Source organism: Marmota monax, unplaced genomic scaffold (genome assembly GCF_021218885.2).
Source record: "Marmota monax isolate L192 unplaced genomic scaffold, Marmota_monax_Labrador192_F-V1.1 WCK01_AAM20220418_F8-fsc00098, whole genome shotgun sequence".
Taxonomy (NCBI): domain Eukaryota; kingdom Metazoa; phylum Chordata; class Mammalia; order Rodentia; family Sciuridae; genus Marmota; species Marmota monax.
Window position 1 is genome coordinate 5,122,975 of NW_026694639.1, and position 21,052 is coordinate 5,144,026.

The 21,052-nt window shown below is 36.3% G+C and overlaps 1 protein-coding gene across 2 annotated transcripts in view; it reads right to left on the reverse strand.

Moving 5' to 3' along the window:
- Slc39a12 (solute carrier family 39 member 12) overlaps positions 1 to 21,052 on the reverse strand; it is a 66,779-nt gene that overhangs the window by 24,629 nt on the left and 21,098 nt on the right. For both annotated transcript variants that reach the window (XM_058572304.1, XM_046423075.2), the window contains exons 6-11: positions 20,540 to 20,711; positions 15,492 to 15,664; positions 11,978 to 12,133; positions 9,646 to 9,756; positions 7,241 to 7,307; positions 708 to 866 (exon numbers count right to left, since the gene is read on the reverse strand). In XM_058572304.1, the coding sequence (XP_058428287.1) occupies positions 708 to 866; positions 7,241 to 7,307; positions 9,646 to 9,756; positions 11,978 to 12,133; positions 15,492 to 15,664; positions 20,540 to 20,711 (838 nt within the window). The remainder of the gene's footprint in view (positions 1 to 707; positions 867 to 7,240; positions 7,308 to 9,645; positions 9,757 to 11,977; positions 12,134 to 15,491; positions 15,665 to 20,539; positions 20,712 to 21,052) is intronic.

Below are 21,052 nucleotides of genomic sequence, written 5' to 3' on the forward strand. Positions count from 1 at the left end.
GTCCAAGGGGCCAGGTAGGCTGAAAATAGAAGCAGAAAGAATGACTGTGAAGACTCATGTCCCTGAGGCACATTGTGTGTGTGCATTCACGGACACAGATCCATCTCTACTATTTCTGGGTCTGCTTCAGAAATCTTTATTCTATCCCATCTTGGTTCCTGGGAGGCAGGACTTGAATTACAGGGCTATTAAGATTATCCAGAAAAAAAGTCTTATATGTATCTGCTACCATATGCTTGTCATTTCAATTTTAAGCTTGGATTTAAACATTTTGTTTAAATCAAGTTGGTAAAACTATGGGTTGGTTTCAATTTAAATGTTATTTTATATCATTGGCCTGTTTTCTAACATAATGGGTAAAGTTCACTCTCTTAATATTTTCCCACATTTAGCAGGCAGAATTTAAAATCCTTGCCAAAGTTCTATAAAATGAGAGTTCTCTGAATGACTCTCTCATACAGAATTCTCTGGAATCCATCGTCATTTCTGGACTTGGGAAAGATCCGAAAGGAATCGACTTGAGTTTTATCTCAAGGTATAGGAATTTTTTTGTGCCTTCCTTCTTTTATGGTTTAAATAAATCATAAACATAAAGTATTCATCTTTCAATTATATGTCGGAAGAAGAATCTAAGTAAACCCTGGCTAGAAATATATTAGGACCTTTCTCAACAATTAGCAAAAGAGTGATTATATTGTAAGGCTTACCCATCTCGTGTGGAATTTCGTGGCACAAGATAGCAATTGTTGTGGTCACTCCCGACTCAGATGAAGAGGAGAAAGCTGCTCCTAGCACTAAGCCATCTGCAAAATTATGCAGGCTGTCCCCAACCAGAATCATTATGGCTAACAAGCTAATGGTTTTGCCTATGGAACCAAATAAAGGCATGAGAAGCATTAGCAGAGTACTACATATTTCATGATATCCTTCAAATCTGACCAGTTTTCCCATCTGCCCTTGACATTTTTACACTGCATCTAGTTAAATAACCCTACTCTGTCTCAGCTTTCAAAATAAATCAGGACTAGAGATGCAAACATGGTAGCCAATACACTTAAAGTGGTCACTGTTTTCCCTGCTGGTCTGATAAATAATGAGAAAAATTCTATGCTGGTAATAATTATTTTATCACCTGTCCAGCTATGCCAAAAGAAACAAAAACAATGTTGTAACCTCCCCCAATACTACTGATGACCTTCCTATTTGTCTTTTGTATTTAAAAATAACTTGAGAACTTTGCTATATTCAGAATGCTTGTGTCCCCACCCCCACCCCCACCAAATTCATATGTTGAAAACTATTCTCCTAATGTGATGGTATTAGGAGATGGAGCCTTTGAGAGGTGATTAGGTGATGAGCACAGAGTTTCCATATATGGAATTAGTGCCCTTATAAAAGCGATGGCAGATAGCTCCCTTGGTCTTTCTGCCACATGAAGAATCACTGAGAAGGTACCATCTGGGAACCAAAAAGGAGGTCTTTGCCTTTGTGACATCTTGATCTTTTTTTTTTTTAATTTATTTTTTATTGGTTGTTCAAAACATTATAAAGCTCTTGACATATCATATTTCATACATTAGATTCAAGTTGGTTATGAACTCCCAATTTTACCCCAAATACAGATTGCAGAATCACATCAGTTACACATCCACATTTATACATAATGCCCTATTAGTAACTGTTTTATTCTGCTACCTTTCCTATCCTCTACTATCCCCCCTCCCTCCCCTCCCATCTTCTCTCTCTACCCCATCCACTGTAATTCATTTCTCTCCTTGTTTATTTTCCCATTCCCCTCACAACCTCTTATATGTAATTTTGTATAACAATGAGGGTCTCCCTCCATTACCATGCAATTTCCCTTTTCTCTCCCTTTCCATCCCACCTCATGTATCTGTTTAATGTTAATCTTTTCTTCCTGCTCTTCCTCCCTGCTCTGTTCTTAGTTGCTCTCATTATATCAAAGAAGACATTTGGTATTTGTTTTTTAGGGATTGGCTAGCTTCACTAAGCATAATCTGCTCTAGTGCCATCCATTTCCCTGCAAATTCTATGATTTTGTCATTTTTTAGTGCTGCGTAATACTCCATGGTGTATAAATGCCACATTTTTTTTATCCATTCATCTATTGAAGGGCATCTGGGTTGGTTCCACAGTCTAGCAATTGTGAATTGTGCTGCTATGAACATCGATGTAGCAGTATCCCTGTAGTACGCTCTTTTAAGGTCTTCAGGGAATAGTCCAAGAAGGGCAATAGCTGGGTCAAATGGTGGTTCCATTCCCAGCTTTCCCAGGAATCTCCATACTGCTTTCTAGATTGGCCGCACCAGTTTGCAGTCCCACCAGCAATGTACAAGAGTACCCTTTTCCCCACATCCTCTCCAGCACTTGTTGTTGTTTGACTACATAATGGCTGCCAATCTTACTGGAGTGAGATGGTATCTTAGGATGGTTTTGATTTGCATTTCTCTGACTGCTAGAGATGGTGAGCATTTTTTCATGTACTTGTTGATTGACTGTATGTCCTCCTCTGAGAAGTGTCTGTTCAGGTCTTTGGCCCATTTGTTGATTGGGTTATTTGTTTTCTTATTGTTTAATTTTTTGAGTTCTTTGTATACTCTGGATATTAGGGCTCTATCTGAAGTGTGAGGAGTAAAAATTTGTTCCCATGATGTAGGCTCCCTATTTACCTCTTTTATTGTTTCTCTTGCTGAGAGAAAACTTTTCAGTTTAAGTAAGTCCCATTTGTTGATTCTTGTTATCAACTTTTGTGCTATGGGTGTCCTATTAAGGAATTTGGAGCCCGACCCTACAATATGTAGATCGGAGCCAACTTTTTCTTCTATCAGACGCAGAGTCTCTGATTTGATATCTAGCTCCTTGATCCACTTTGAGTTAACTTTTGTGCATGGCGAGAGGAGGGGATTCAGTTTCATTTTGTTGCATATGGATTTCCAGTTTTCCCAGCACCATTTGTTGAAGATGCTATCCTCCCTCCATTGCATGCTTTTAGCTCCTTTATCAAATATAAGATAGTTGTAGCTTTGTGGATTAGTCTCTGTGTCCTCTATTCTGTACCATTGGTCCTCCCTCCTGTTTTGGTACCAGTACCATGCTGTTTTTGTTACTATTGCTCTGTAATATAGTTTTAAGTCTGGTATCGCTATACCGCCTGATTCGCACTTCCTGCTTAGAATTGCTTTTGCTATTCTGAGTCTTTTATTTTTCCATATGAATTTCATGATTGCTTTATCCATTTCTACAAGAAATGCCGTTGGGATTTTGATTGGCATTGCATTAAACCTATAGAGAACTTTTGGTAATATCGCCATTTTGATGATGTTAGTTCTGCCTATCCATGAACAGGGTATATTTTTCCATCTTCTAAGATCTTCTTCTACTTCTCTTTTTAGGGTTTTGTAGTTTTCATTGTATAAATCTTTCACCTCTTCTGTTAGGTTGATTCCCAAGTATTTTATTTTTTTTGAGGATATTGTGAATGGAGTGTTTTTCCTCATTTCCGTTTCAGAAGTTTTGTCGCTGATATACAGAAATGCCTTTGATTTATGCGTGTTGATTTTATATCCTGCCACTTTGCTGAATTCATTTGATCTTGATCATTCGGGTTCCAGAATGGTGAGATAGAAACTTCTGTTGTTTATAAACCATCTTGTCTATAGTAGCTTGTTATAGCAACTCAAATGGACCAAGACAAACCTCCCTGCAGAATGTTATTAAAAGGGACTCAATTCTCCAAAACAGTTCCTCTGAATCTGATGGTCCTTGTGATAATCTGCTGCAGTGTATGTTCTGCCATCCTGTGATCATCTGTTATCTTTTCTGATTGGTGCTAATGACCATCCTAAAGTACTTCATTCACTCCCCAACTGTGACTGTAACAGAGCCACAACCAACTCTTCTGGCTGTCAATTATCTTTGAAACAATGATTCAATATATTTGTCTTTCTACAAAATAACTTTCAATACCTCTACTTGGATGTTGAACAAAATAAAGAGAAGTTTTAGTTTTCATGGGATTCTATGAGAGATTAAGAGAAAGTAGATAAAACGATTTAGACCAAAATTGGGTTCAAGTTTTTAATACACAGATTTCTGCTTTGAAAATCCTACATTTTGGGTTATAACCCAATTACAAGAATTGAATTACTAACAAACACAAAAAGTATTTTGAGGGTAACACTTGCTCTGATAGTAAAATGTCCAGGTATAACACTTGATGGGAACATGCATTCACCAACTGTCATAATCTAAATTTTTAGTAATTATTCAGCTGAATGTATAGTGTGCAACAGGTGTAAGCAGTTGTACAATTATTCAAATGATGTTTTCAGTTCTGTTAGAACTGAAAACATCATTTGAATAATTGTACATCGCTCATACAAAAAGAAGTTATCTTGTGGTTTCAGCCCATACATGGTCTGAGATCGAGAGGGACTATTATAATATGGTTTGTTATTTTATTTAGGGAATGTTATTTGACATATTGTATAGCTCACACCATAAAATAAGTGGCTTCAATAAACAGCATTCATAGGCCAGATTTTTAGCCAGGAGATTGTATTGCCTGTGATGCAAAGGTGTCCCATCATCTCACTTCTAAATATTATACTTATTTACAAATATCGCTTCCATACTCCTTGTGGTTTATTAACTCATTTTATTCTTTATGACAAGTGGGCAAATTTCAGGCAGTAGTCATAAATGCACAAGAAAATATTGCATTAATAAATTCAGCCAGCTCTTATAAGCATTCTCCAGAAGCTCTCAGAGTTCAATAATGGTACTAGTCACTTAGCGGTTCCTACCAATTTTCAGAGATAATGCTCTTCTTTGAGATAAATAATGTTCCAAATTTTAAAGTGATATATCTAACCACATTGCATCAGGCAAATAAAATTGTGATTTCCCTGTGCTTACATGTAGTTTTGATATTAATAGAATATATTCAAATGAAAGATTTTTTAGCCAATATACACTCTGCTAGGAAACAGTATGGCCTATTTCTGCTGTCTGTTATTTTATTATCTCTGATTATGGGTTTCTAAATGTCAGAATATGGATATGTAACCAGCCACAAGGCAAATATGCACATTTGCATGTAAGCCACAAAGAAGACTATTCTTTAAGATAATTTAAACAACATTTAGAGGAAGATAAGCATCCGGTGGTAATTTAATGTACTCATTAGAGAAAAATCTATAATATTTTACCTTTGTTCATGTACCTGGCAGTGTCATATTGTGTTAACATTTTCTATATATTTGAGGTTTTCCATGGTGAAACATGAGCTGGAACTAATATGATTTTTTTGTTGTTTATTTAAATCAGACTGTGGATAGGATTTTCACATCCTGTCTTTTGAAACACAAGCTGAGTTCTACCAATGAGGTAATATGAAACAAGTAATCAAATGTTTGAAGCTAATTCAGTGTTTTCCTGGCAGACGGGCAGTGGCATATTCTAATTTGGATTTGTTCACTATTCATTCTGAAGGCCAAGCTTGATATCTGAAATGGGAAGATATGCAAACTACAAAATATTTGATTAAGAACATCAGTGTCCCCAATCTAGTTTCCATTCCCTGGTCCTAATTTTGACTTGACACAGCTACTTTCCTCTTCCTTTCTTTCAAAAAAGAAAACAACAACAACAAAAAAATGCTGACCATGGACCTACTAAGTGCCACATATTCTAAATTAATCCTGGAACTAAAAATTCAGTAAGGAAAAAAATATTAACAGTGTCTTAGAAGTAGAACTTGACAGCAAATGTAATTATATATTTTGAATAAAAGAAACACATCAATTATATGAGTTAATATATATAAAGCACTTTGAATAGCCATTGCTACAACAATCCTGGTTATAATGCTAATAAGTATTTGCTCTTATTAGTATTTCTATTCCAAACTATGTAACAGATCATGGATAAGGAACCTTCTTATTTTGTTCTCCACTGCACACACAGTGCCTATAGCACCACATATCTTCAAACACTTCTTGAATGAATAAAAGAATGTGAGAGGATCCGTGGCTGCATGCATGAATAAATAATCACAAAGAAATTGTTGGTATATTAGCATTTTTTTTTTTAGTTCCCCAGTGCTGGAGTTGACTAGCTATTCTGGGCAATCAGTTAACCTCTCTAACAATTGTTTTCTTAGTTTGTATAATTTAGATAATATTTATTTGTATCTAAATTGTGGGAGAATTGAACAAGATAGTCTGCATCAAGTGTTTAACATTGTGCTTGGCCTATAAGAAGAGTTCAGTTCTTCCTAGCTGTTTTTTGTCACTGATTGACTAACTTATTGTGGTACAATGGGAATAACTAATCACAACCGGTTAACATTAAAACATTAGGAAGTTTGTGTCACAAAACAGTAACATAAATGGGAAAAAATTGGGCCAAGATTCAAAAGCAACTAATGAAAACCAAAACCAAAAACAATGAAGTTCAAAGACGTATTCAAAAACATAGCAAAGAGGCATAAAGTTCTATCTACAATTGGGAAATTAAATAGAGAAATGGTGAAATGGAAAGAAAAAAGGTCGATTGAAAGCTTGATGAAACAAATGAGTTACAGAAAAAGTTATGAATAATGAAACATCACCAGATTTGAACTCTGCTGTCCTAATGGCAGTATGACAAGACAGACATTTGTGATGAACTTTTATTCGACTCTGAAAGAAGATAAAAAATCAAGGAAGTCTCCACATTTCAGAGTGAATTAAAAGTCTCAAACATCATAGAGGCATAATTTAAAAGGAGTCCTGATAACCATGCATGTGTATACACTGAAGATTTTAGGACCTCTCAATCTAGGCAAAGGGGGAAAATGTCATTTAAAATAATGGAGTCAAGTTGTTATGAATGTGTAGTATGTTTGGGAGACAGATGAGAATGGGTTTTTATTGAAGATCTTATTGCTAAGTTTTTAATAATGAACTAGATATCCAATATGAAATTATATGCTTTTGCCATTTTATTTTTAAACAGATACAGTCTTTTTCTATGGCACTTACTACATTTAAAGATGAGTTGTTAGGGTTTTTTTTTTAATTTATTTTTTTAGTTGTAGATAGACACAATACTTTATTTTATTTGTTTTTTATGTGGTGCTGAGACTCGAACCCAGCGCCTCACATGTGCTAAGCCAGCGCTCTGCCACTGAGCCACAACCCCAGACCTGTTTTTTTTGTTTTAAATTGGTACTCACATTTTCTGTGGGAGGCTGTCATACTGTCTATGGGACTCTCAGCAGAGTGTAAATCTTCTGGACCTTTCTATTGAAAATTTAAAAATAACTGGTGAAAACCGGGTAACAGTCACATTTGGCTGAAACATAAACATCTGAAGAGTTATATTAAGTTTTAAAAGATATTTTGATACTCTAGGTAGATGTTAAAACTACTTGGTTTCATAGACAATATGTAATCTAAAATTGAACAATGTGAATAAGGCATACTTTTTGCACTACCTACATTTTGATAAAAATAGCTCTCTTACACAGATCGGTACCTTCCGTGGATGGCGGTAGGCTACCAAAAGACAGTCTGTAATTCAGACTTTTAAATTATGCAAGCTTTTATGAAACCCAAAAGCGGTAGGGAAAAAAAAATGATCCTTGCCCTCATTTGTCACATCTCCTGTGAGAGTGGATAGTAGATCTAGGATTCCTCTTCTGCTCTATAAGCAGATGGCATCTTCTGGAGGGAAAAGAAAAGCTTGCAAACCTAACACTTTATTTCATCCACTGCAGTATAATGTTCTTTTTTAAAATTATTATTGTTTTTCTAGTCAAAGAGTCTTGTCAATCTGGAAAATAGATCTGCAGACTTACATAAACAAATAGATTATTAAAATTTTTCATTCTTTCATACATGACAGAGGAGATTTTGAAATTACTTTCTAGGGTATAAGTTATAATTACCTGATTTTATTTCAGAGACTGAGTCAGTTTGATTTTTGTAGGATACCCTTTCTGGGTCTCAGATTCTTCATCTATTTTGTGAAAAGAATGCTTTCCTCCAATGAGACAGAGTGTCCTTTAAGAAGTATATTCACATAACTCTATCACTCCCCAATTAGGGACATTTTGATACAAATTTAATGTAAGAAATAAATGTCTTTTGTCATGTGAAAGGGAAAGTAAATGAAGTTCACGTGGCACAGTAACACCAGGTGTGTATAGATAGGCTATTTTTTTGGAGAAGGAAGGTTTAGAAGTGAGTAGGACCTGAAAGATAACAATTTAGAGTTTCAGGTCTCTTGCCTGAAATTGGGCAGATCTAGAAACATAAAAGTAATGTGAATATTTTATATCAAAGCCTGACCAGAAGAAAAATGTTATATAGTTCTACTAAAAGAAAGGGGTCCAAATATTAATCCCACAATACTCTCCCTGACCCCCCCCCAAAAAAAAAAGGTATATATCATCATACTATGCAATGGAAATCAGGGGCAAATGTTCAAGGTTCCTCGTTGGTTGGGAAAAAATTGAGGGTTTTCCTCCTTCAAGCTATACTTTCCTGAAAAAATGGGAAATGGAACCCATGAAACAGTTTTAAAAGTTCACATGATTTCTATTTTGCAATAGAAGATTGATCTTGTGGCTTAAATAATGAAAGTAACAGTGAATATGTTAGTGACCCGAGTGTTCAAAGAGTTGAAAACAAAGTTAGCTTCAGAGGTTTGCTTACACGTGTCTTGAGGTTGTGGGCTCTTCAGTGAAACAGAAGAAATAAAACCTGCAGTAAAGTGATTTCAAAACTAATTGCAGCCTGAAACTATTGTTTTTTCAAAACACATTTAAAATATCTAAGCAATAAATAGAATACAATTTTCAAAATCATCTAAAGGAACATTTTTATGTCAATGTCTCTAAGTTGGCATTAGACCTGCAATCTATTATCAGATTTCTATTTTGCTATGTTAATCTCTCGTGAATAGCTAACTTATCTCTACTCAGGTATCCTTGAATTATAAACCCCCTATGTCAAAGCTAGGGTTATAAGAGACGAGTTAAGTGTTACACTTTCATATTTCTCCTGTCCCTATACTTGTTTCTTTAAGTGGAAGGATAATATTTTTTTGAACCTCAGTGGAATTGTATTTTAAAAATTAACATGGAAGATTTTGTTGTTGAGAATTCAGTGGAATCAAAGGCCCCCACTATGGAACATCTCATTGGACATAATCAATTCTCTTCTGCATGATAAAATAAATGCCCTAGCCCTAGATACACTTATCCCTTGTTCAACATTTGTATGCATCCACCTAGAAGTAGCTAGGAGCATACAAAATGGACAATCTAAAGCTCAACTGGTTCATGAAAACTTGTAAACAAAATTTAAAAGTTGATTGTTGTATCCATCTGATCCATAAGTAAGTGATACAAAGTGGTAAAGATAGCAATCACTTAAGTCTGCAGACAGGGCTTTTTGATCTTTAAAACAGCTTCAAGTGCTTGGCAGATTTCTATGTATCTATCATGATGAAGAACAGGCAAATCAGAAGTGGATTCTGTTCTGTCTACCCTACTGATTTTCATCTGTTTAATGAGGAATAAAGGAAAGAAGGCAATCACATTAGTAGAATGTTTCATTTAGATCAGTAACTTACCAACTGGATAGTTGAAGGAGATTTGCCTCTTCCTGATTGGTCACTTAATTCAGGGTTCAGTGCAAGATGGTGGGAATGTCCCACATGCCCATTAGCCAATGACAGGCCCTGCTGGATAAGGATGGTTTAAAATTAGTGTGGAAGATAGAGGAACACAGGTGCAACCGTGTCAATTTCAGGGTTCTCAGAGTGTTGGGTATCATAAATAGAACACCAGGAATATGTCCTCATGATGGATATTTGCTAAAATGTCTCATCTTAGAGAAGCACAGTTCTTCTCTGCAACAATCATGCATGCTCAGAATGCTTTAAGAATACAATTTTTAAAATGTCTAGTTGAGAGTAACAGAAGTTTGAATGGTGGTAGTTTTTATATTGTCACTAAAATTATATTTAAACAAAATTTAATTTTAGCGCTTTCTGATAGAGATAGCAAAATGATAATCATCCACTGTATTGTACCCCGTAATTACAAAATAATAACTCCAGTAAGGCATTCTTCAATTAGAGCATTATAAATATTTGTGTTTCTTTTTCTTTTTCTTTTTTTTTTTTTTGGTAATGGGGATTGAACTCAGGGATACTGAACCAATCAGCCATATCCCCATCCCTATTTTGTATTTTATTTAGAGAAAGGGTCTCACTGAGTTGCTTAGCACCTCGCTGTTGCTGAGGCTGGCTTTGAACTTTCGATCCTCCTGTCTCAGCCTCTCAAGCCACTGTGCCCAGCAATAAAAAGTTTTTTGATATTGTATTGTTGAAACTCATTTTAAGTTTCCTGACGAGCTTAAGGACAATCTAAATGAACTACAGATTAGTTGTTCAGAATTTCTTTTACCAATTTCCAAACTGGTTAAACATCTAATCATTCAGTAGAGATAGACAGATATTTTAGTTTAGCTTCCCCAGTCCATGAATGCTAATCTACTGTAGGTAAATGGAGATCTGTAGCTGCTATTTGTACTTTTTAAGATTAGAACTTCATTTGTGGAGGCTAATTTCCTAAATGTTTTGGTAATTGCTATGATTGCAGCTGTAATTCATAATTTTTGAATTAATGTAGTGTCCTAGCTTGTGCCCCAGGCCAAAGAAAATCCTGCCTCATTGAAACAAAATGTTTATAAGACTTGATTTGAAATCTGTTTGAATCCTTGACATCCATTTATTTATTTATTTATTTTTAAATTTTTTTATTGGTTGGACATCCATTTATTAATGAAAAGTTTCAAACATACAGAAAAGCTCTGTGGGCACATACAGATAACCACTTCTTGGATCCTACCATTAACATCTTCCTATAATGTATTTTATCACAGATCTGCCCACCTGTCCCTCCATTCATCCATAAAGCCATTTTATATTTTGATGCATAAAAATAACTTTGTACAAACTTAGGAATGGTAATAAACCAGTGCTGATATTTAAAAGGTAGTCATGTTTGCCCTGGGAATTAAATCTAAGTTGCCAGTTGTTATGTGGAGAGGTAAAGTTCAGGGAATAAGTGGAAAAACCACAGGACTGAAGAACCTGAGGACTTTATCATGAAAACTGGCTTCAATTTTTTAGAGTCCTTCATAAAAATTGACCCTTTTTAACCATCCCACCAAACAGGTAACTTATTTTTCTTATACAACATTGTGTAAGAGCAAAAGAAAAATAATTCACAAATAATCCACATTGCTTTTATTTCATTAAAAATGAAGATGATTATCAAAGCACAATGAAAGAAATTACTCAAGCTGGAAAAATATTTGCTACAAATCACATTCCTGAGCTTCTGGTTTTGTATAATTTTAAAAGCCCTTAAAATAGATGATGGCTGGTGATTTTGTGAACGTTGAAAGTTTTCATTTGTTTGTTATCTGTTTATGGATAAGAAAGACATCCTAAATCCTGATTAGTAGCTAGAACTTTGAGCCAATTCTTTTTTTGTTGTTGTTGTTTTATTTTTAGAAAATATTTTTAGCTGTCAATGGATCTTTTATTTTATTTTTGTATATGCAGTGCTGAGTGTCAAACCCAAGGTCTCATGCATGCCAGGCAAGCGCTCCACCACTGAGCCACAACTCCAGTCCTGAGCCACTTTCCCCAGACATGAAATAGTGTCCTGTTTTGTACCAAACATGAAGATTACATAGACGGTTGTAGCAAGTATATTAACTGACCAGCAATAGATGTTTAAAAAATATTAGGAGAAACTTGTTAGAATGATTCTTTGAAGAATCCCTTGCATAGACAACTTCATAAAGATATCAATACTTCTGAATAAGGACCTTTCAAACAAAAGATATAAAAATCTTGGAAAAAGGGATAAATAAAACTTAAAATTTACCTTGACATTTGGTGACACAAGAAGAATAAAACATTTTTCTATCAAGAAAAATCCATGGATGCCTCCAATTAGACCCAACAGTTTCCAAATATGACCTTTGCTTTCATGGAAATAATGTCCAAACTCAGTGTCTTCCTGCCTATCTAAACCAAGAACCTAAAAAAAAAAAAAAAAAAGGGAAAGAAAATAACTTTTGATGACTTTGGTACTAAATAGTAAGCACAGTGGTTTAATATATTCAGCTTTCAGTCTAGGGATCCGATGATGACTGAAATATTCAAAACTCAGTTTGCTATTTGTTTTAGATATGTGACTATTTCTACCACATGATTTAAACAGGGTCAAATAAAATGTATACAGTAGAAAATAAAGGAGATCTTTGAATAGCTTATCCTGATGAATAAAAATGGCACCTCAGTTTTATTTTGGCAAGTGGCCTAGATTTTTATACATTCTTTGTCTTGTGGCTGCTTTTTTCCCTTCAGGAGTTCTATCTGTTGGTACATCAATTTTCCATATCAATATGACTTATACCCAGAACACAGAAGGATATATTTCACTGGAGTTTTATTCCCCCCTAACCCAATGCAACTAAAGTAAAGTTTTAATAAATACTTAGATATGTAAGAAATCCATTTGGAAGACATTCCTCCACTTATATGCTATATGATCAGCAATACTGTCAGCCCTCTGGGACAAACAAAACAAACAAAAAAAAACCATGAAATGAATTGAGAATAAGAACTTTGCTCTGGTTGACTCTTTCTATCAGTTCTTTCAATCCATTGATTGACTTCATAATTTCTTTTTTTAAATTATTTTAGTTGCAGATGGGCACAATACTTTCATTTTACTTATTTATTTTTATGTAATGTTGAGGATCAAACCCAGTTCCTCACACATGCTAGGCAAGTGCTCTACCACTGAGCCACAGCCGCAGCCCCCAGAATTTCTTGTTATAAGTCCTTACATACCATATTTCTTTCCCAAGAGTATAAAATTTGTAAATAGCTTAGTGGTTTCCAGATTTAGAATGTTCCTGACCACTAAATTAAAGAAAGAAAAAATAAATTATGTATAGATTTTTGTATGTATGTTCAGAAATGTCGGTATTTGTGAATGACGGTATTTGTGCATGTACACATGTACAGATGGCCCTCCATATCCATGATCTACATCTGCATCCTTTGCATATTAAAAATATTCAGGGAAAAAAATCCTGCATTTTTATTAAACAAGTACAGACTTTTATTCTTGTCATTATCCTTTTAATAACACAGTGTAATAATTGTTTGCTTTGCATTTACATTGTGTTAGATATTGTAAATAGTCCAGAGATTATTTCAAGTTTAGGGAGGATATGCATAGCATATATGCACATACAACATCTTTGAATGTATAGGATATATGCACATACTATACCCTTGCTTTCTTGGATTGTGACACCCTTTGGAATCCTGGAACTTATCCTGTGGATACCAATGCCCATGGGATGTACGTATGTATATGTGTGAGTATGATTGTGTACCTATATGCATACTTTGAGTATATAGATATGACTAAAAAAACCAAATATGTTATTCTGTTTTTATTTTGGTAAGAATGTTAACTATATCAACCTAATACTTGTAATTACCATTATTTCACTTGCTAGTGAGTATTGCAGTATCACAAAATAAAGCAGAAGAAAACACCTTAATTTCAGGATAGAATGTAGATCTTTGAGTTGAATAAATTTAGCCAATAAAAAGGAAAATTACAACAATGACATTTGTCTCATTTCCACACAGTTTACCAAGGATTGAACTCAGGGGCACTCAACCACTGAGCCACATCCCCAGCTCTATTTTATATTTTATTTAGAGACAGGGTCTCACAGAGTTGCTCAGCACCTCGCTATTGCTGAGGCTGGCTTTGAACTTGCAATCCTCCTTTCTCAGCCTCCCAAGCCACTGGGATTTACAGGCATGTGCCACTGCACCCAGCTCTGCACAGATTTTTGAAAACCTGGGTCACATTCAGGACACTGGTTTTTCTAACTTTCCACCACATTTGTACTGTGTCTTTCCTCTTCTTTCTAATAATTCTTGTTCTCAGCTCTTTTTTCAAGCAAAGAAACTGCCCTCTAAATTTCAGGAAATCGAGGTAACTTTTAAGTTCATCTCTGTATCATATCCTGTCCACCCCCACGTCCACCCCTGCTACTTGTAGCTAGTTGTGTGCTCCCCTCTAAAGACCCAGGCAGCCTTCAGATCCTTTTTGGCTTTTCAGGCTCTCAGGCAATAAACAACTCTGTAACCACTGTGGTGACCTAGAAAAAGGCCCTGGCCACCGCCTCAAGCCAATAACGAGCCCTGAAATATTTCCAGAAAATTAGATTATGGAGGAAATTAAAACTAATAATGGTTTGTTTTATTTCTCCAATGCTCACTTTGCGATTTTCCAAACATCACATTATTATTGAGCCTCTAAGCAACAAGAGTGGCCTTGTAGAAAAGTGCCAGAGGCTTGTGGAAAATTTTTAACATCTTGGGATTTGCAAAGGGCAGGATCATTGGTCTATGGTCTCCATCCATATGAAGAGATTTCAGAGGGAATAGATATCCACCACTCTTTTAATAGCTTGGGTCTAAGAGTTTTCATTTCTGATAAATAGAAACCCTCAGATTACTTCAACAAAGGGCTAGCTTCTTGGTGCTTACATTTTACTTAAGACAAATCCAGACACCATTATTCAAGAAAGAATGAGAAATCCATTCTGAGGGCTTCATGAAAGAGAAGTTAATAATGGTCGCTACACTGAGCTGTGAGCAGGGTCCAAGGTACCAAACAAGGGAAAAGCAACCCCAGAAACTCAATACCACCTTCAGGTGGAAAGGGCAAAGGGAGGAAGTGCTGTTACTGAAACTCAGCAAGACGTGGAGCCCTGGAGGAGACCCGCCATTTGTGGTAAGAAGGAAGGCTCATCTGCTACTTTTGGAGCACATGCCCATGCTAGGAGGGAGCTGTGAAGAAATGCACCTGCCTCTTTCTCCTCCTATCTATCTTGGACTTCCCATGGGCTTGACCCAAACAAAATTCCAGCCTGCATGAGAGCTGAGGAGATGCAACCTTTTGGGGTAGAAGAGAGAGAAAAATGGGCTATGGATCTGAATGAGCACAGGCAACTGGAGAAAAACCAGCATAACATCTCACGGTCCATTTTTTTTTTCTACTTTTAGACAATGGATATTGCCTTATGGAATCTTTCTTAATAGGAATCTAGATCTGATCACCTCTTCTTTTTTTTCTTTCAAAAAATAAGAATAATATGAGGTGAACTTAATGTCTGGTCATCTCGTTTCCTCCAAAAGTGCTGAGAAGCTTAGGACAAATACTATTTCTTTCCAAGGAAAATACTGGCCACTGTATTTATTCTTTGAAGCCACTGTAAAATTTTGTGTAAATGCCTCCAGTTGTTAAATTTAAAGAGAAATTCAACACATTCCATCTGAAATGGAAAGAAACAGATTACCTGAGGGATAAGGTGGAGCAGGGCATCCCCTGAGAGTGTCCCAACAGCCAAACCCACAAACAGCTGTAAAATAAGGTTGTAGTTCTCTTCACAGTTGTGGAAAAGGACCAGTACTGTCCCAAGCATGGAGCCCAGTGTGAGAAGTGTCACAGCCACTGTGCTGTAGCCATATTCTAAGTGAAAGGAGATCACAAAGACTGTCAGTACTCGTTGTTGTTCAGTCATGTTTCAGCTACTCAAAGTGCCAGAATAATCTCTTAACAATGACAATGGATAGGGATGTGGATTGTGATATAAGTTACATATAGGGTGTTATGGTTTGGATGTGAGGTGTCCCCCAAAAGCTCACATGCAAGACAATGCAAGAAGGTCCAGAGAAGAAATGTTTGGGTTACAAGAGCCTTAACCCAATCTGTGATTTAATCCCCTGATACGGATTAACTGAGTGGTAACTGAAGTGGTAGGGTGTGGATGGAGGAGGTGGGAATTAGAGCATGGCTTTGGGTATATATTTGCATCTGGTGAACAGATTTCTCTCTCTGCTTACTGATCACCATGATGTGAGCTGCTTCCCTCCACCACCCTTGCCATAATGCCAGCATCATTTAGATCCCCAAGGAATGGAGCTGACCTTCTATGGACTAATACCTCTGAAACCGTAGCCCTCAAACAAACTTTTCCTCCCCTAAAATTGTTCTGGTCAGATGCTTTAGTCACAGCAGCAAAATAGCTAACTAAAATATGGGGAAAGTTTTAATTCTTATGGAAAACAATGGACTACTCTGAAGCTTTGCTCCCTTCCAAACCTAACACCCAAGGAGACCATATTAGGGGGTGGAGCCTTTGGGGAGTGATTAGGTCATGAGGGCTCTGCCCTGAGAATGGGACTATAGCCCTTACAAGGTGCTAAAGAGATCAGTCTTTCTTCCACCAGATGGAGACTTAGTGAGAAGACACCAGCAAGTAGACCTCTCACCAAAGGCCACTCTACCGGCACCTTGATCTTGGATTTCTGAATCTCCAGATCTTACTTTCTATCATTTATAAGTCCCCCACTCTATGGTATTCTCATAGAAAGAACTAAGACAAGACTTTCACTTAACCCCGTTGCTTTGAAGTTATTCTGACTACTCTTTAACAAAAATCAAAGAGGCGATCACAAACCTAGTTTACTTCCAAACCACAAAGAAATTAATGTCTCTTTCTTAAAACTAAAACATCCATTGACAGACACTAGCAATGAGTTCCATCTAATAGATTTTAAATCTTTAAAAGGCAAGGAAGAGATATTATAGGGGAGCCTATAGTTTGGCCCCATGATAGATCCATTTCTGTACAAAATAAGTATGTAAACTTCTTCCCGAAAATTCTCAAAACTGCATGCAATGTTGAAAGTACTTCTTATTCTCAATAACTAAAATGAATGATTTGTTGGTGAAAACAGCAAAAAAAAAATGTGAATGGATGATAATATAAAGTTGAACAGTCTGCATTTTTGATTACTGCAATAATTTCGTAACCCCTAAAATTTATACCATGGCTCCAGGGTTCCAAGTATTTTTTTAGTATTCAGAAAAGCAAAAATGTAAAATTTATAAGATTATTCAAACAAAAACAAATATATGTGAAGGTGAAGAAATAGAGGAGGAGAAGGAAGAACAAACATTAAGATAGAAGTGTCTTTCAGAAACAAATAAATGACTTGGAGATAAAGAGTTATTCATGGAATCATTTTCATTTGGCTGAAAACAAACAATTCAGCTATCCTAATACTTAAAGTGCTATGCACTTTTAAAGAAAATGTACTTTCAAAAATTGTTATAATATAGGGGCTGGAGTGTAGCTCAGTGGAAGAGCACTTGCCTAGCATGTGTGACGCACTGGGTTCTATTCTTAGCACCACATACAAATAAATAAAATAAAGATCCATCAACAACTAAAAAGCAGTTTTAAAAGAACAACAAAAAAAGATTGTTATAATAGAAAATGTACTTTTTAACTATATTTATGTTTTTCTGGAAGGTTCACCTTTCACGTTAGATGATATTAATGGTACAACTGGTGACATGGAAATGGGCTTAGGATTTTAGAAGGAACTTTGTTGATTCTACCTTCTGAATTGTTAAGGGGTCTAATATTAAAATGGAATTCATAGAGAACTCAGATGAAGCATGAAAATTTCAGACATTGATTCCCCCACATTAATTGCCTTCATTGATAATGGACATTTCATAAGATGATTAGGGGAGATGGAAACTTACTCTTCAATAGTTGTAGAGTTTCTATTTTGCAACATGAAAAATGTACTAGAGAGCTGTTGCACATGAATGTGAATATATTTGACATTTTTGAACTGCACAATGAAAAATGGTTAAGGGGGTTGTGGCTGTAGCTCAATGGTAAAACAAATAATTAGCATGCATTAGTATGCATGAGGTCTTAGGTTCGATCCCAAGCATCAAAAAAAAAAAAAAAGATTGAGATGGTAGATTTTATTTTGTGTAAATTTTACTACAATTTAATTTTTTTAATTCAAAAACGGCTGGGGAATGTGGCTTAGTGGTAAAGTACATGCCTGGCATGTGTGAGGCCCTACGTTCTATACCCAGCACTGAAAAAAGAAAAAAAAACTTTAAAAAATTGAAGTGGTTGGAATGAAGAGGTTTTATTTCATTCTAATTTAGTAGGAATACCTATGTTAAAACATCTCTAAAGATTTCCAACAAAGTTTCATCTCTCATTCCTCCCCAGATAGATTCTACATAGATTCTATATGGGAATATCATTGTTACCATTTCTACATAAAACTATTTGAATTTTAATTTGGGTACCTAAATTTCCAATAAAATTCCAAGATGTTACATTTTTATAGTAGCTACATAAGATCATAAAATGTCAAGAACTCCCAAGGACAAGTGAGGATATGACATTTCACAGGCAAAGGGAAAACTTTCAAGTTCTCTCTTTTCCTGTTCTACTCTTCTTTGTCCTGTGGGTAGTTGTGATGAGGAAGAGAATGAATGTCCCATAACATATATTACAAATCTTTTCAGATCCTCTGTGAGTCAGATTTTGCCTGCTCTCGTTTGGGAAGGGCAACCTGAAAACCATAAAAATCTCAGAATTTATGGTCAAAGGACTCTGCTAATTTACTCCAGGTCTCTATATAGGTGCCATGGTGTCTTGATTGGAGTCAGATGACTTGCAGAATGTTCTAAGCATTTTCCATCATTGCAATAGACCTTGACCTCTCTATTAAATTCTTAGCTATTCTTGAGCAGCTACTTTAACTAGGTCTGTAATTTGATTTAAACATGGGTATAATCCACTTTCCCAGAAACAATGAAAGGTGGCACTTAGGGATTTAGTTACAGCCTAGCAAACAATATTTCCTTAATAATGATGTATCCCTGGGTCCTTCTGTCTTTAATGCAACATCTTATATTCTATAATTTCCAAAGACCAACACAACTCTTTTCCTTTAATCACATAATGCAAATTTATAAATTGAGGACAGTGATGTTTTTCTAGGCTCTTTAGTGTGTGTTATTTGTGGAGATTTTTCTCAGGAAGACTATTCCCTAGAAGGGTTTAGAAGTTTGTCAGAAAGGGGAATAAACCTTTCATTGTAGATCTTGAGTTTGAAAACCCTTTCCCAAGCTTGAATGTACCAGGCACTCTGCTGAGTGGTGGGAATATGAACATGCCCATGGAAGCTCATAGGTGCCACAGTCCTGTCCTCAACCATTGTGACCAGCACTGCCCACCAGATACTAAATTATTTAGCTGCTCACTTTTAAGAACACATATTTTTTTTCCCCTCCAAGTGAACATGGAGGCTCTGGTCTTTAGGCCTGGCAGACTTTTGTTCCCATAAAGTCTTCAAATGAGCCACTTGCTACCTTAAAATGCACTGTGACTCAGAGGTGAGTTGCTAAACACTTTAGCTATGATGGGCATTGCAGGTTAGCTCAAAGAAAAAGACTGCGGTTCTGAAAAAAAAATACATATAAGGTCCTCAGATGAATGGCAGTACTTTAGAGTTGCATTGGTTAACTGTCACATCTCCACTATATGTCATGGATATTCTTAAGCCACCATTGGGGGAGGGTCTTACATGTACAGTGATTTAGGTTCACTGAACACATTTTTGTATTCATGAACACCTCGGAACCTCATGGATACCCTGTGAAGTCTGTGAGAGAGCTTGCCTACAATAGTGACTCAACAGGACACAGGCTAGTACAAACGTTGATTCGGTCATTTCCTGTGAGTGCAAGTATCCGTGCTTTCACTTCCTGTAAGTGTTCATGGCTTCACTTCCTGTGAGGGTAAGTGTCTATGCCTTTACTTCATATGGCTGTCAACTATATCTGGGAGGCTGGTATCCCACTGGATTGGTCACCTCCATCCAAGCACATCTTTGGTTTATCCCCTGTGTGCCTTCATTTTATACATGTTCCATGATGTGTGAAAGGCTGGGAACCACTTTAGGATCTCACTGCTTTTCCACTGTGCAGAAAAGAGACAGCTTTGTGGAAGGAGAAATATGCTTAAGGCCATGGGGTGGCTGGGGATGAAAAGAGATGACTCAATTCTGCACTTCAGATTCCAATACTAATGTGTTTTCTCGTAGACCACGTCATTTATTAACTGTGGGTTTTTCAGTTGATCTATGATTTCAGTCAAATATGGAGGACAAAATCAGTTTACATAAATTGTGTACAGAATATGAAATATTTATTGAAAAGCAGTATTGCTATACACATGGACGCTGGGGCCAGTTTGCCCAAGTTTAAATGCCAACTTCATCATTTACCATCTGTGTGTCCTTGAGTATGTCACAGAACATCTCAGTGCCTCAGTTTCCTCATTTGTAAAATAAGTATACTAACAGCCCTATCTCCTCACATTATTGGGAGGATTAAATGAGTTGGTAAATATGGGATGTTCAGAATAGCACCTGGTACATCATAAATACTCTGTGCTCACTATTATTATTATATACATTGGGCTGATCAGCTTCCCAGTGAAGAACCAGAACTTACTCTCCAGCGTGGTGGGTAGAAGTTTTGCTGGCTGGTCAGTGGGCAGGTGGCAGGAGCAGCTGAGTAGCTGCTGAATGATCCCTGGACTCAGCTGCTTAAAGTCCTCCTTAGAAATGGACGAAAATCTATTCTGTAGAAATATCTCCACCAGCTGCTGAGCAGAGAAGCAAGTCTGTATGGGGAAAACATGCTGTTACTAACCTCAGTTTTGAGCCAGATGTGCCACCAATTGCCATCCTCGAGGAACCAAACTAGACAGAATGTCGACAATGGACAGAGGAAGCCATTCCTATACGTTTCCCTGCTGCTCTTTGTTCATTAACTTTTTGTGAACCTCCCAGGATTATTTTTAAATCTGAGATCAAAGTCTGTAGCACCTTGCTTTCATTCTGAATCTTGTTTAATATTTCCTGCACACTTTTTTCTTTCCTGAAAAGATACACTGTTTTTTACAATGTGTTGCATGGTGGTGGAACCAGCAGTCAAAATAAGGCTTGATGCCTGTGTTTTGTT